Below are 17,333 nucleotides of genomic sequence, written 5' to 3'. Positions count from 1 at the left end.
TAATTCAGGATCATTAATCATCAAACCCGTGAGTAAAAAAACTAATTTTGAGCTGCTTTATAGTTACATAACTTTGAAAATCATTCCTGAGCATCGGAAGAACACACTAACATTGACCGACGTGTGTCGGAAGTGTGAATTTTCATGTTTCAAATAATGTCATAATGCATGCATGCAAATAAACAAACAAACATATATAGTAATTTTACTATTTAAATCAAGCTCCTCGCTCCTCCTAATCTTTATCATAACACATACTAGTTTCATCATGAAACATATCAATTTTACTAGGGACGAAGTAAAACAATGCATCATTTCATTGACAATTTTACTAAAACGCAGCCGAATTTACTATGTGCAGCCAAATTGAGCACATGGTAAAATAGCTATGCGTAAGGTATTATAAACAACAAAACATATTTGACTCAAAAATATGGTCGCCTGTTGTTCGTTTAAACCACGGATTTAGTAATTTTACTATGCTTTTTTTTTGTGTGTATAATCCCTAACAGGTTATGGGCCCAGTTCAGTGAAACGCGTCGGCGGTTTGAGAGTCTAGTTTTTTTTCGCAAAGTTGAGTTGAAACGCGCGCGTTTGTTTTTTGCGCCATTATGGAGTGGGCAAAAATTGCCAAATTGAATAACACGAATTATGAATCGTGGGCATTTTCTGTTTCTGCGTTACTTCGGCGGGAGCAGTTTTGGAAATATGTTGAACCTGGAAATCCGCCGTGTCCGTTGAACGATGCTTGGACATCAGGGGATGAAAAAGCTCTTGCTACTATCCAGTTGGCTGTTGACGAAAGTCAAATTGCGTTAATTCGAGATAAATTAACCGCACAAGCAACATGGCGTACATTGAAGGACCACCATAGCAAAACATCGTTGGGACAAAAAGTGACGCTACTGAAGCAGATCACGAATCAAAATTTCAAGGTCGGCGAAAATATGGAAAGCTATTTGTCAGAGATTGAGAAACAGTATGCGCGTCTCGAAACATCCGGCTTAGAAATGTCAGAGTGCTTAAAAGTGGCCTTAATTTTGCGGGGTCTTCCGGAATCATTCAATCCACTGACAACTGCTCTGGAGGCCAGGGATGAAGAAGAGCTAACATTGGGATTGATGAAAGTGAAGCTTATTGATGAGGCCGAAAAACAAAATAAGCAAAGAGGAATCATGGAAGAACAAGTTCTGAAGGTGGCAAATCAAGGCAGGCAAGTGCCGGTGTGTTACGGATGCGGTGGCCGTGGGCACATCCAACGGTTTTGTAAAAATGAAGATGGCGTCCAGAAAAATTTGAGAAAAAAGAGAGAGAGAGTTAAAACAGTGCGCGAAGACGACAGAGAAATGTCGTTTACGTTTTTAGTGTGTGAGTCAAACGATAAGAATTCTTGGCTTATTGACTCGGGCGCGACATCACACATAGCCAATGATAAAAGTGTATTTGTGCGATTTGATAGTGAAGAGCGACCACACATTTCGTCTGCTGATGGCAAAGTTATATATACAGAGGGCATCGGTGATTGTGAATTGAAGTGTATAAGTGAAAACGGACAAGAACATTCGATAACTTTAACTGATGTGATATACGCTCCGAATGTGGACAGTAACCTGGTATCCGTTTCAAAACTAGCCATTAAAGGTGTTAGTGCAGTGTTTGACTCTACCTGTTGTAGATTGTTGTATAAAGACAAAGTTGTTGCCAAAGCAGACAAAAGTGGGTCGTTGTATCGGTTAAATCTCTCTCATGGACGATTGATGACAGTGAGTGACAAGAAGCATTCCGACAATTGTATCCACACCTGGCATCGGAAATTGGGTCATCGAGATCCGGAAGCAGTTAAGGAAATCGAACGCAAGTCTTTGAGTGATGGGTTGAAACTACGCGACTGTGGCTTGCGTAGCACATGCGAAATCTGCGTCAAAGGAAAAATGACTCGTCCACCGTTTCCCGTATCTACCAAGAAAAAATCTAGAGATGTGCTAGACATATAGTACACACTGACATATGCGGCCCTATGACTCAAACTCCCGGTGGGTGTCGGTACTACATGACCGTTATTGACGACCATAGCAGATACACAACGGTGTACTTCCTCAAAGAAAAGTCTGAAGCTGGCAACAAATTACGTGATTACGTTCGTTTTGTCCAGAATCAGCTCGGCAAGAAACCAAAAGTGATAAGATCCGATAGAGGTGGAGAATATACAGCTAATAGTATTCGAGCATTTTACGCAGAGGAAGGAATAAAGGCGGAATTCACGACTGGGTATGCCCCTCAGCAAAACGGGATTGCCGAGCGAAAAAATAGGTCGTTGAACGAGATGGGTTTGTGTATGCTCTTAGATGCTGGATTACCTCGTCGGTTCTGGGCAGAAGCTGTCAATACGGCAGCTTACATACAAAACAGATTACCGTCAACAGCAGTCGAAACAACACCGTTCGAAATATGGTACAAACAAAAACCCGACCTTGACCGCCTTAGAATTTTTGGATGCACAGCGTATGCTTGGATACCCGAACAAAAACGAAAAAACTTTGAAGTGAAAGCTGAAAAATTTACATTTGTTGGCTACGCATCCGATAGTAAGGGCTATCGTTTACTGGACCCCCAGACAGGTAAAATCGTGATTAGCCGTGACGTTAAATTTGTTACTAACGATGAGCAGCAAAATGAAGTTTTTTCAAATGTTGAACCACCATCTGCCAATTCTAACGTATTTTTTCCACCGAATGGTCCAACATCTCCAACTCATCCAGAAACTGAAAGTTCAGACGACGAATACGTGGGATTCGATGAGTCAAGTGGGTTTTTCCACGGTGTCACCGATGAATCCGACGACGGTGTACCTATGCAGGAGGAGGCAGATTCCCCAAGAAGGTCTACTCGATCCAACTTTGGAGTAGCACCAGAAAGATATAATGGAACGATTAGTTTGGTGGCTCCTTCCGCCGACGAGCCTCTGAGTTACAAAGAAGCCATCGAAGGTCCTGAAAGTAACCAATGGAAAGCCGCTATGGAGGAGGAGATGGTTGCTCTTCGGGAAAATCAGACATGGGTGGTGGTGTGTGGTTAGCTCTGCGACGTAGTTCCACCTCCCCGTGGTGCAGAGTGGAAACGTGTCTGCTTTATGCAGATGTACGGCCGAGAGAACTACACCCCCCCCCCCCCCCTTATGAAGACCCTCGCTAACGAATTTGGATTACGACAATGGAATTTCTATCGGAAACCGACTCCATTGGTGAAGGTGTGAAGCTAACCGTGCCGATGTACCTGGAAGGCTGGCGGGTCGTTAAGTCACGCCAGTCTCTAACGGTTGCCTGTGGGGCACCGGGACACACCCCACAGTATCCCAGTCCTTGCTGCGCTAAGCAGGTCACTGGCGCAGTGGACCGTTTGTTACCTGATTACTCGTGGGATCAAATATGCCAAAAAATCAGAAAGAAACAAAAAAGGACGGAACGGATAAAGGCGAAAGCCCGAATCCGTTCGGCGGGAGTAGCCTTAGGCGTTCACCGGTTAGGCAATCTGCCAACCCGGTGGACCCGACGGCAACGTCGGTGGAAACACCGAGCGATGTGCGAGCGGACCCGTACGATCAAGTACAGGAAGCGCTGGAAGACCTACTGAGCTCCCCGGAACTCCAAGATCCGGGAGCTCCAGTAGAGTTGGTCACGGCCATGGCTGGCATCGCTGACCTTGTGGAATGTGTGAAGGGGAAGTCCAACATCCACAAGGAAATACGCGAGAAGCTAGCCAGGGTGATGCAGCTCTTCATCGCAGCCAACAAAGCTGTGGTGGAACGGCTTGCGGAGCCCGAGGCCGCCAGACCAAAAGAGCGAGGGCCGGCAGAGACTCCTCTGAGGGCGGACACCATCCGCCCAAAGAAGGTCAATGCCTTTGCCCAAACAGAGGGCAGCCTTGCGTTTGCTGGCAACAGCAAGCGTAAGAGAGGGTCTCCCGGGGAACTCAGACCCGGGGACCCTAAGAAAAGAGCGGAGGATCCGTCTGTCCGGCAGGATCCTGCGGCCAGCGCTTCCAAGCGGGCGGAAGGCCCTGCCGAAAAGGCAGATGAGCCGACGAGCGCAAATACCGGATGGCGGACGGTATCGCGCAAAAGGGGAAGGCCCAAAGGTACGGAGACGGGAAAAGCCAAACCCCAACCCCAACGACGCAAACGTCGCGTCAGGGAGAGGGGCGAGGCGATTGTCGTCAAAGCACCTGAGGGCACGTACGCAGATGTCTTGCGACAGATGCGTACGAACGAAGATCTCGCCGATTTAGGCGAGAAAGTTCGGAGGATCCGTCGGACACGCACCGGCGAGATGATCCTCGAACTGAAGCGTGGTGCTGGAAACTCCAGCGGGACCCTTACGACTAAGGCCGCCGAAGCCCTTGGTGACAAGGCTGAGGTGCGTGCCCTTTGTAAGGAAGTGACCATCCGGGTTAAAAACCTGGATGAAGTCACGACGGAAGACGAACTGCGGGTGGCACTGGTCGAGCAGTGCAAAATCTGCTCTGACCAGATGACGGTTCGTCTGCGGAATGGCCCTCCCAAATCTGGTATGCAGATTGGGCTGGTCAAACTTCCGGTTGCAGCAGCAAACGCCGCACTTAAGTGTGGGCGGCTACAGGTGGGATGGTCTATCTGTCAGATATCCATCCCCCAGCAACCGGACCGGTGCTTCAAGTGCCTGTTGAACGGTCACAAGTCGTTCGACTGCACTGGGCCAGACAGAAGTGGCATATGCTGGCGCTGCAGCGAAACCGGCCACAAGTCGGCTAACTGCAAAAAGCCTGCTAAATGCCCTGTCTGCGCTGGAGACCACGCTGTTGGCAACCCTAGGTGCCCCGCCTACACAAAGGCGCAGGCGGTACCACCCCGGGCGCCAAGAGCATAGAGGTCGTCCAACTTAACCTCAACCACTGCTACACAGCACACCAGCTGTTGCGGCAGATGACAGTTGAGGAAAAGTTGGACATCGCGCTAGTGGCAGACCCATATCGCAGAGCTGCGAATGGCATTAATTGGGCGACTGATGATGCCAAACTGGCCGCGATATGGGTTACAGGTAGTTTCCCCATACAAGAAGTTGTGGCGACGGAAAACGAAGGCATGGTGGTGGCCAAAGTTAACGGGATCTACTTCTGTAGCTGCTATGCTCCCCCAAGGTGGTCCTTGGAGAGGTTTGGCACTATGGTTGACAAGATGGTGGATGTGCTAATGGGGAAAAGCCCCATCGTTATTGCTGGCGACTTTAACGCGTGGGCCGTTGAATGGGGTAGCCGCCTCACAAACCCCAGAGGTCAAACTCTTTTAGAAGCCCTGGCGAGGCTTAATGTGGATCTGGCCAACGTAGGGAATACCAGTACCTACCAAAGTTGGAACGGGAGCGAGTCAACCATAGATGTCACCTTCGGTAGCCCGGGGTTGGTAAGCGATTGGATGGTGAGCGAGGCCTACACGAATAGCGATCACTTCGCGATTCGCTATCGGCTAGGCTCAAGTACGCGGACAGGTAGACGCGAGTCTCGTACAGGAGAACGCCTCTGGAAGACAACGCAGTTCGACCAGAACGTCTTTGTCGAAGCGTTGCACTGGGAGAGGAACCTGGACAACCTGTCCGCGGAAGAACTGACGAGGGTTCTAGCTCGCGCTTGCGATGCTGCGATGCCGAGAAGGGCCAAGCATAAAAGCACTAGGCCACCCGTCTACTGGTGGACGGAGGAAATTGCGGGTCTGCGTGCCGACTGCCATAGGGCAAGGCGCAGGATGCAGAACGCAAGGACCCAAGAAGAGCGAACGGAGCGTAGGCCACTCTTCACAAGCGCGAGATCGGCCCTCCGCAGGGCCATCAACGCAAGCAAGAGGGCACGTTTCAAACAGTTATGCCGTGACGCCAACGACTGTCCATGGGGTGATGCCTATCGGATAGTCATGGGCAGAACTAAAAGTGGGGGCGCACCACCTGAAACGTGCCCCGATAAACTGAGAGTTATCATCAATGAGCTGTTCCCACAGCACGATGTTACCCGCTGGCCAACAGTCCCGTATGACTGGGACACCAGCGCCGAAGAGAGGATAACGGTGGAAGAACTTCGCGAGATCGCCAAGTCTCTCCAACCGAGGAAGGCCCCCGGACCGGACGGCATTCCGAACGTCGCGGTGAAGGTCGCGATTAGGGAATTCCCCGATATGTTCCGAACATCGTTGCAACGATACGTGACGGAACGGGTGTTTCCTGACACGTGGAAACGGCAGAAACTTGTTCTTCTGCCAAAGCCGGGTAAGCGTCCAGGAGACCCATCGGCATATCGGCCGATCTGTCTACTGGATACAGCGGGTAAGGTCCTGGAGAAGGTGATTCAGAACCGACTTCAGAGATACACGGAAAGTGAGGGCGGACTCTCGGGGAAACAGTTTGGTTTCCGTCGAGGTCGCAGCACCGTAGATGCCATCCGCTCGGTCATCGAGGTAGCGGACAGAGCCAGGCTGACCAAGAGGAGAGGGCTCCGCTTTTGCGCGGTTGTCACTCTGGATGTGAAGAACGCCTTCAACAGTGTCAGTTGGACAGCGATTGCGTCGTCGCTCATCCAAATGAGGATCCCGGCATATCTGTATAGGCTTGTGGAAAGTTACTTCCACAATCGCCAACTGCAGTATATGACCGGCGAGGGTTTGCGAACACAAGAGGTTTCGGCGGGTGTTCCACAGGGGTCAATTCTCGGCCCGGTTCTGTGGAACATCACCTACGACGAACTCCTACGAACGAGCCTCCCATCGGGAGCCGAACTCGTAGGATTTGCAGATGATGTAGTCCTCTTGGCGAGGGGCTCCTCAACAGCGGAGGTTGAGCTACTGGCCACGGTAGCTATCCAGGAAGTGGAACGCTGGATGCACTCCAAGTGCCTGCGTCTAGCCCACCACAAAACCGAGATGGTGCTTATCACCAACCTGAAATCACCCCAAACAGGTACCATTGCCGTTGGATCGTGCAACATCGTGTCTAAACGCGCAATTAAGTACCTAGGGGTGATGATTGACGACAGGCTCAGCTTCACGAGCCATGTCGAACACGTGTGCAAGAGAGCGGCAATGGCCACGGCCGCACTCACACGAATGATGCCGAACTCCTCGGCTATCCAAAGCAGCAAAAGGCGGATCATTGCAAGTGTGACCACTTCGATCTTGCGGTACGGAGCAGCGGCCTGGAGGCAGGCCCTGGGAGGAAGCTGTAACCTGCAGCGACTTAGCAGCGTTCAGCGGCTGATGAACCTGCGGGTTATCAGTGGATACCGGACCATGTCGTCCGAAGCCGCCTGTGTAGTAGCGGGTGTTATGCCCATCTCGGTTTTGCTAGAGGAGGATGTCTATTGCTACGACAACAGAGACACGCCCAACGTTCGAGATCTCGCCAATGAGGACTCGATGTCCAACTGGCAGCAGCTGTGGGACAGCTCAACGAGAGGAAGGTGGACCCATCGTCTGATCCCGCACATCGGGAGCTGGATCGGAAGAAGGCACGGTGAAGTGGACTTCTATATGACGCAATTCCTGACTGGTCATGGATGCTTCATGAAGTACCACTACCGGTTTGGACATGTGGCTTCGCCATACTGCCCAGATTGTGGTGACGTAGAGGAAACACCCGAACATGTGGTGTTTGTCTGTCCGAGGTTTGCGGCGGTACGTACTTCCATATTTGCCGCCTGTGGGCCTGACACGACAGCAGATAACGTTGTACAGAGGATGTGTGCGGATTCCAACACTTGGCACGCGGTCAGCGATGGGTTCACCCGGATCATGACTGCCCTGCAGAGGAGCTGGAACCAACGGCAGTCCGCGAACGGTGTAGGATGACTCCATCGGCGGGGAGCATCTGAGTAGTGTGCGTCCGATCCCTTGATCGAAGCTACAAAGATAAGGCAACATCTTCTGCGTAGCGGAGGTCAGGGGTGCGCCGCGAACGTGTGTAGGATACCCCAATGTCGGGGGGTATCCGAGTAGTTCCGCTTCCTAAGAGGGAAACTGCGGGGATAAGACTTTACCTTCCTCGTAGCGGATCTCGAGGGAAGAGGGTTAACCACTGTCGGGGGATACCCACGGGTAGAGAGGCTCTCGACGCCGGGCGAGCCTCTCGAGTCGGTGTAGGATGTCGTCACCGTCGGGAAACATCCGAGTCGTAGCGTTCCAAGTCCCGAATGTGTGCCGTGACAGGCGCGAGTCTAGGATAAGCTGCTCTCGATTTGGCACACAACGGGCAGGAAAATCCGCGGGCCAAAAATCCTAGGGTTGCCAACCAAGGGGGATAAAGAAGACCGGACAACGGTCGGAGTAGACTGACCCCATCGACGGGGGGCTGTCGAGTAGAGTGCGTCCGACCCCACGGTTTGAAGTTACAAAGATAAGACAATACCTTCTGCGTAGCGGATGCCGTGGGTGCGCCGCGTTCGTGTGTAGGATGCTCCACCTTCGGGGAGTATCCGAGTAGAGCGGTTCTCAACGACAGAAGCTGCGGGGATAAGACTTGACCTTCTTCGCAGTGGAAATCGTTGGGAAAGGGTTATTCCACGTTCGGGGAATACCCACGGGTAGAGTGGCTCTCGACGCCGGGCGAGCCATTCGAGTCGGTGTAGGATGACGTCTTCGTCGGGAATCATCCGAGTAGTTGCGTTAAGTCCCGCGCGTGTGCCGTGACAGGCGCGAGTCCAGGATAAGCTGCTCTCGATCTGGCACACGACGGGCAAGGTGGCAAACTTCGAACCCTGAAGATAAGAGGTCGGGCTTCGAGTCGTTAGAGGAGAGGTCAGGCCTCAAACCTTCAGGCGGAGAGGTTTGTGTGGTCAACCCCGAGTCTTTATGATAGGAGGTCGGGTCCCGAGTCGTAAGAGGAGGGATCAGGCCCCTTACCAACAAGAGGAGGGGTACAAGTGGTCACCTCGAGTCATTACGAGGAGAGGTCAGATTTCAAGTCGTTAGAGGAGAGATCGGGCCTTGAATCGTGCAGAGGAGAGGTAAACCTCGAGTCGATGCGAGGAGGGGTCGGATCTCAAGTCGTTAGAGGAGAGATCAGGCCTCAAGTCGCGAAGAGGAGAGGTTTGTGTGGGAATCTCGAGTCATTGCGAGGAGATGTCGGTTCTCAAGTCGTCAGAGGAGAGTTCAGACGTCGAGTCGTAAGGATGAGAGGTTTTGCTGAAAGTGGTCTCGTTAATGAGTATTGCCTTTGAGCGCATTAGCGCGAATAGACCTCCCACTATTGAAGCATAGTGTACTAAACAGTTCGAGGTGGGAACCAGGTCTGCGGCCCCAGGTGGAGTTTAGGGAGTAGGGGGTATACCGGAGTATATCATGAGTCTGCCCATTGTACCCATGGACCCAGAGTAGCAAACTGGGGGGACGCGGTGGCTCGCCGTGCCTTGGAATACAATCCGTAAACCGGGATTTACCACCTGTGGTTACCAACTAAAAAAAAAAAAAAGACATGGGAACTGACGCGCTTGCCTTTGAACCGGAAGATAATTGGTTGCAAATGGGTGTACAAACGAAAACTTGATGAGCATGGTAAAGTTGTTCGTTTTCGTGCTCGACTAGTAGCACAAGGATTTTCTCAAAAATATGGTTGTGACTATGACCATGTTTTTGCTCCGGTCGTCAAACAATCAACGATTCGAGTTGTTCTCACCATAGCCGCCAAGCGTAATATGTATGCAAAGCACATCGATATAAAAACCGCATACCTGTATGGAGAATTAAGTGAAGAAATATATATGCGCCAACCTCCCGGACACCACGAAGGAGACGAAGCAACGGTGTGTCGCCTGAAGAAAAGTTTATATGGGCTGAAACAGGCAGCACGTGTCTGGAACTTGCGAATCAACACGTTTATGAAGGATAACAGCTTTGAGCGTTCCCAAACAGACCCTTGCTTGTACATCAAACGAATGAAGCCTCATAATTTGTTCATCCTGTTGTATGTGGATGATATCATAGTGGTGTACAGCTGTGAAAAAGAGTATACATCCATCGTCTCAGCTCTCAAAGACCAATTCAAGTTAGCTGAGTTAGGAGAACTGAAACATTTCTTGGGTATACACATTCAGAAGAAAGAACAGAATTATGTTCTTGATCAGTGTTCTTATATTTCCAAGACTCTCGTGCGTTTTGGTATGGATAAATGCAACCCCTCCAAAGTTCCCATGTCTACAGGATTTGTACAACAAAAGGAGGAGGATAGTGAGGCACTACCAACAAATAACCAATATCAGTGTCTCATAGGAGCTTTGTTATACATAGCTGTTAATACGCGTCCCGACATTGCAATTGCCACTTCCATCTTGGGTCGACGCGTAGCTAAGCCTACAACAGCTGATTACATTGAGGCTAATAAAGTGCTGCGATATTTAAAAGGAACCGTGAATTTGAAGCTCCATCTCGGCCACGAAACGACCTTGGAATGCTACGTCGATGCCGATTGGGCGAGCGGAATCAACGACAGGAAGTCAAATACAGGCTTTCTATTCAAGTTGGGAGGTGGATTAGTCGATTGGTGCTGCAGAAAACAGGATAGCGTTACTTTATCCAGCACCGAGGCGGAATATGTGGCTTTGGCCGAATGCTTGCAGCAGCTCACGTGACTACGTAGGCTGATGGATGATTTGGGCGAACCCCTGCAGTTACCGATACCTGTGAATGAAGATAACCAAAGTACCATTGCATTATCAACAACTGAAAGATTCTCCCGTCGATCAAAACACATTGATACAAAATATCATTTCGTCAAAGATATGGTGAAAGCTGGTATCGTCAACATCGTATATCGTCCAACTACTGAAATGGAAGCTGACATCCTAACTAAGCCACTTGGACCAATAAAACTATCGACGTTCCGGACATCGATTGGCGTCGTAGCTGATAACGTTGAGGAGGAGTGTTAGACCCCTGGTCTGACACAACGTCATCAATATTACTGGCAACAATGCTTTTACAAATACAATTTATTCTCTCATCTCATCTTTAAAATAAAGTTAGTTGTTACTTTGCTTCCATACAGAACGTATGTGTTTTGTTCTCCTTCCGCGTTGCAATTCCCTATAATCCCTAACATTTACTTGGTAATGAACTTATGAAAAAAACACGTGCATCAGAGACGGTTGCGTCTACTCAAACATGCAAATTCTTGAACGTTTTAACATTCTTTATCGAAGAAAAAAAAAAAGAATTTATTTATTGAAAAGAAACATAAAATGCACAAGTTCTGGTGAGAAGAAAGACGGGCTGGATTTCGGACGGAAGAGCAGAGCGTCTTCAAAAACACTAGTTGTACGCTGGGATGACTAAAACGTAACATTTATTCCACACCGATACAGTTTAATAGAAAATTAGAAATGTAAGCATTAGTGGTGCTAGTAGCTTAGCCTATAGATTTGCTTTGCTAGCGTTAGTGTTCCTATCTGGTTGGTGCTCGGTAGGTAGTAGTTAGACTATCCCGTTTTGTTTTAGTAAATTTTGTTAAACAATAGACATACAAAAGGTATTTCACTGACTGACTGTTTCGCTTTACAACACCTAACAAGGCCATCACTTTTCTGAACATTCAAGTAGATTTTTGATCAATTGTTGTGTAAAAATAAACAATACATAAATCGTAGATTACAGGTCGTTTTATAATAACGTAATAGGTATTTTATGGCTGTCTTTAAAAGTATCAACAAACCGCCTTAATCTTCACCTTCACCTATCTTGTCTGGCTGCTGTCTTCCTATTGTGACAAAAAACGAATGCACCGATGCTGTTGTAGTAGTAGAGAGCTGTTTTAGTAGTTCGATTCTAACGGAATGAAAAATTATAACTTTCTCTAGTAGTTTATTGAATCCATCATATGATAGTCACGTTCACCGGGAAGTAAGTTGGATCTCTCTCTCTTTTTTTTCTTCTTGTTTTGAGATCTTTCATCTGTATTTTAAAAAAATGCACTGGATGCCAGGTGATAGTTGTAAATTGTGCGCTTTCAAGGTGTGAGTTGGTGTCGTTTAAAAAAATAAGCTTTGAGCTCGTGCTTTCTAGTGGTTTGATATTGTTGTTTTTTTTTTGTATAAAATTTGTGTATGAATAAGATTTTTTTTTAACTCGTAGACGATCCTCTTTTACACTTTTCAAATTATTGTTCCTTTTATTCAAACAGGCTTCCAATAACTTGTCAAAATAAATGCTGCTTTTGTATTTGTTTTTTGGGGAAGTTAGAAACTATCCAAAAATAAAAGATCTCCATATCTATTTATACCTAAGAGTTTTTTTTATGTCAGGTTATAAAAGGAACGTAAAACTTTTACATTTGGATAGCAATTATTGTTCTTTAGAGGATCAACGAAGCTTCAGCTACTTCTTCAACTCGACTAACAGTTAACGGAAACGTTCAATTGGGGATTTTTGATTGATTTCAAGCATTCATCAGCCAAGGATCATATTTTGATAACACAACATTAGTGAACTTGAGTTTTGCTCAATTTTATTTTCTTAATTGCACAATCCAAGGCTTGGTCAATTTCGCTAAAAACCGGCACTGCCTGCCGGTTGGCCAGATCAACAAGATAGGCCCGGCCTCGGTTGTAATCCTTGACCGCAGCTGGGGTTAGCTTTTGCTTCGTGGGACTGTCTTCGGTAGTCAGCATCTGAACACATAACACCACGTCATATCCCATGCCGATGTAATGGGCAGCCAGGGTCATGGCGTTCAGCGACCGGGTTTCATTGGTTATCACGAACAACAGAACCCGGCTGGCATCGAGCAGGTCGAAATCCAGCGATAGTTTTTCCTCCGAGCAATGGGTATCATAAACATCGGGACTGGAACCGGTCATGCCGTCTACGCATTCGTGTAAATGTGAGGTATAATAAGAAAGACCGTTTTGCTTTAATTTTGGAATAACGTGTTTCTGGCGCCAGTTTGTGAGCATCCAGCAGCTTCCACCCAAATAAATATCCCGCACTGGAAGAGTAGAACATTGTTCCGAGGTAGCTGGACTATCATTTCTCGAATCGCAGCCCAGGGATGATTGATTTCGCTTTTCGGACGCATCCATTTGATGTTTCGAGAGCCTGTCCTGTTCCGAATTGCATGTCATCGAGCCTAGTTTTTCCACCATCGAAACACATTCCTGACCGGTTGAATTAAATCGTTTTCGATCCATTGGGGTGAGAGTTAACACTGGGAGGCAGTGGTTCCATTCGGGGCAATCCGTTAGATACACTGGTGGTTGTTGCAGGTTTGTTCCGTAAATCGGAGAAACGCAACCGTTTTCGAGAATTTCTTGTTGCAATACCGACATGCAAGAATCGAGCATACAAAACTCCTCCAACTCGACGCTATAGTTATCATACTTATCCTTTCCGTCACATTTCTTCGACACAGAACCTGCTGTCGTTTGCCTAAGTTCATCGTAAAACATCAAGACATGTTTCACAACATTTATCGTTACAATATCGGGAGAATATCCTAAGGCAACCAAGGCTTTTCTACATTCCGGCAACCGAACTGTGCCACTTTCCCCCTTGACCTTGTCGTAGGTTCGACACACGGAAATCAACCGAGAGGCTACATTTTTCGGTTGATCTCGGCACTTTTGCTTCGATAGGATCAGCTTGACATGTTCCAACGCTTCGGACATATCGTCCAATATCGGCAAACCTTTCCGACGAACAAGTTGCTTCAAAAGGATCTGATTTCTGGACAAATCAAGAAACTCCTCAAACGACAGCGCATCATTGAAAATGTTTTGATTCGGTTTGTACGGAAACAGCACCAACACAAGATGCTTTATGTTTCGCCCGGATATGTGGGCAACCTCAATGGCTCCGGCAGTCGATCGGGTCTGGGAATCCAACACAAATAGCAGAACCTTTGCTTTTTCCTTCGCTCGATGTTCAAGATCAAGCAAACTCGAGGTCCACTCGGAAACTTGCGGATTGTAGAACGATATATCCAATCGATTCAACGCAGGAATGGCAACGTCTGCTCGCCACGTCGTCGGATTACAGGACCCTCCCAAAAATACCTCCGGTCCAATCGAGTATTTAGAATCTATTAAGTACTGTTGCTGTTGCTGTTCCTGATGCTGCTGATCAAGGTTCCTTTCCCTAGCGTCTGAATGCCTTCTCTCACCCGGTTTTTTCGCTTTTCCGCCTTCGTTTTTATCCAGATTACTGCTAACCGTAGTCGTGTACTTCAACTTACGAATATCGGACACAATAACACAAAACTCCCCGAAAGTCAATCCACTCTTACGAGTTTCGTCGTTGCTGGTGCTGCTGCTGTTTTTGGAGACGAGCTCTGCCGTTTTCAGCATATTCTCGACCTGTCCATCCGATGGATAAACCTTGAGCCCAGCAAACAGCCGCTTCAGATTATCCAACCCCACCACTTCGTTTCTGCCTGCGGTTGAATTTTTACTCCAAGCGTCCCATGCCGTGGCCAGAAAGGTCTTCGAAACGTCATAGTTCATGTGGTACTGCAAATTCAAAGTGCTGGGTCTCATTTTGGATCACTCGACGACGACAGGCTGGTACTGACACTGGGGTTTCGATCGGGAATCGTGACACAGCTGGCGTCGTTGCGAAATGCAGCAGCCACCAGCACTGTAGGATGTTGATGAGGTAGTAGCAACAGTACTAGTGATGAGTCGCGTGGCGGTGGTGTTCTGATGGGACGATGAGACGGGGCGTGGCGTTGTGGGCGCGGGCGGCGTGGAATTAACGAAAGAGAAACAAAATTTTGAATTAGAATCTTTGCGGAAGAAAATAAAGCCGGGGCTCGAAGAAGGCACAGAAAGGCGGCGACGGATCAGGGAATCACGCCGGAAATACTGTGTTTTAATACTGTGCATTGAAGCTCAAGAATTGTGGGAAACCAATTGATTGTGTTAAATTCATGGTGTTGATTCAAGGTTATCGTAAAATCACTGACCCGCCACACGCCACGCACCGTCTTAGAGCTCGTATGTTCATTGTGGGATTGGAGTAAGGTCTTAGGGTTATTGGGACACATTCAAGTAAGGACAAATAATACAGTAGTGGACGGGTTGTGACAACACAAAGAACGCAATAAACATAAATATAAATGTAAGTCGAACAATTTACGAATGTTATGCACCATTGCTAATGTAGTAATTATCTACAACGTCCAAGCGTTGATGTTTTAGAAATTTACACAATTCTAATTTTCGTCTAGAATGACAATCTGACCGTGAGTTTAAAAAACTTTATGTGAAAGAGAATCATTCTTCTCGTTTTTTTTCGTGTTATAATTTTTGCTATACAATGTTCATTCTACAATGTTTTAAAAAATTCACTGCTGGTATTTTGTAGGCTTCTTGAAAAAAAATCTGACTTGTACTAGACTAAGCTTGCCAGAATGCCCGGTTTTATCCGGGTTTGCCCGGATATTTGATGCAAAATTTCGAGAAAGTCCGGTCCGGCCCGGTTGCCCGGATATCGTGAAAAAAGTCCGGATATTGCCCGGAATTTTCCAAAATTTTCACAAAGAAACCAAAAATAATTCAAAGTTTTTGAGTAAGTTTCAGCAAAATCGATTAACGGTATGGAAATTTTCAACGGTTGTTTCAAATAATTTCACTTATTTACTTTTATAAACCTTTAAATATTTAGGTGTTCCAAAAAGTTTTTGGAAGTCTGCAATTACATTAATAAAATAATAATTTCATTTTTTTCCATTTTTTCTTTGCTTTTATATACAATAACACCTAAATTTTGCCCGGTTTTTGGATTTGAAAAATTGAAATCCATGCCCGGATTTAGCCAGGTTTTTTTGAAAAAATGCCCGGAATTGCTAGGCCCGGATGGGAGTGGAAAAAATTCTGGCAACCTTATACTAGACTCAAAATAAATCCATTAAAAGAAATAAATAGTTAATCATTTTTAAATGTCTATTAAAATAATAATGGAATAATAATTTAGCATATGATCAAGGTCAAATAGATCCCATTAATCATAAATGTAATAATTTTGAAAACTAAACAAAAAAAACTAAATCAACATTGACTAACAAAAGTCCAAAAACCGCAATTTGGAAACATAAATACAAAAAGTTGTGTCATACAAGTTTGAAGGAGAAAAAAAAATTGATTCAATCAAACAATTTAACATTGTCAAAATTGAATAAAATTATGTGATATCGCAATATTTGGAGAACCGAACAGCTGCATGTCTTAAGACGCAGCAGCAGACAGAAACCGAGTTGTTTATATGCTACATCGTCATGATGCGCCTAGAACATGGTTATATTTAGTAAGCGTTCTAAAAATAACCCGATGTGTAATAAACAAGTTTACTAAAGCCGAAAGGTCTCTCCTTGATCACTACTAGTCTACTGATCCCGACGGCCGACAGAATAGGGCACTTATTTACCTCAATCACGATTTGATTACATAAAAGGTTTTCTTCTTTCATATAGCTACATAGCTTAGCGAGGCATGTGCCATCATATCCATGGGATCGGATTGGCGCCTCCCCTCCACCCACGACAAAGAAAAAAAACTCACCTGTCCCCTGAATCGACGCAGCAGCTCCCGCAGAGCTCGTTCTTCCCAGATCTTCGCATACAAGGTAAAGATCTGCTGGCTACGGCGGATTTGCTGGGCAAATAAGAACTCACACTGGGTAGCCCACAGGCGCAGAATGTTCGGCGATTGGTCCTTTACGTTTTTCCTTAGGTATCGATTGACTTTTCGTAGCACCAGTGCGTTGTTGAAAATTTTCATCTCGCTTCCCAACTCGACTCGCCCTCGATGTTTTTCGTTTATTTTTCTTCACCACCAACTTCACTACCTTATGGGTATGTTGTTGTTCCGGAACCGAATCGAGCTTTCTCCTAGACTTTTCGAACGCCACCACCGACCATGACACTGCACATTCTCGGATGAAATCGAAACGCACTTACGATTGTTTCTCGCGAGTTGTTTAAAAAGGGTTTTAAGACGCAAATTGTAGGGAAAAAACGTAAAACAAGCACCAGCGGATCACCCACGGACTGCGACGAGAACGACGGTGATGCAACTCATGAATAATTTTTTCCCTTTTTGGGGCGCCGTTGACAGCAGCGAGGCTGTCAAAAACATGTGACATTTTCGATGCTGTTCCGGTTTTTGCTGTTCCGCGAAAACTCTCCACAAGGGCAAACCGATCGTTGATAAAGTGATTTATTTTTTAATAATTGTTGAAACTGAAAGAAAAATTAAAAAAAATTATATCTTTTCATCAAAAACTATCTAACAATACACACTTTGTATTACGAGGAATGAAACACTTCTAGATAGACTGA

At 46.7% G+C, this 17,333-nt stretch overlaps 1 protein-coding gene across 3 annotated transcripts in view; it reads right to left on the bottom strand.

The window, feature by feature from the left end:
* The window catches only part of LOC129750156 (stAR-related lipid transfer protein 7, mitochondrial-like), a 40,162-nt gene extending 23,072 nt beyond the window's left edge, over nucleotides 1-17,090 (bottom strand). For 2 of the 3 annotated variants that reach the window (XR_008738313.1, XM_055745403.1), the window contains exon 1: nucleotides 16,555-17,090. Coding sequence is in view for 2 of the 3 variants with exons in the window: in XM_055745403.1 (XP_055601378.1) it covers nucleotides 16,555-16,773 (219 nt within the window). In the remaining variant the exon portion in view is untranslated. Of the gene's footprint in view, nucleotides 1-11,337; nucleotides 14,695-16,554 lie in introns of those variants that run through there. The other variant, XM_055745402.1, reaches the window with a different exon arrangement.
* Between the last annotated feature and the right edge of the window lie 243 nt (nucleotides 17,091-17,333).

Source organism: Uranotaenia lowii, chromosome 2 (assembly GCF_029784155.1).
Source record: "Uranotaenia lowii strain MFRU-FL chromosome 2, ASM2978415v1, whole genome shotgun sequence".
Taxonomy (NCBI): domain Eukaryota; kingdom Metazoa; phylum Arthropoda; class Insecta; order Diptera; family Culicidae; genus Uranotaenia; species Uranotaenia lowii.
This window is presented reverse-complemented; position numbering and strand designations above follow the sequence as displayed.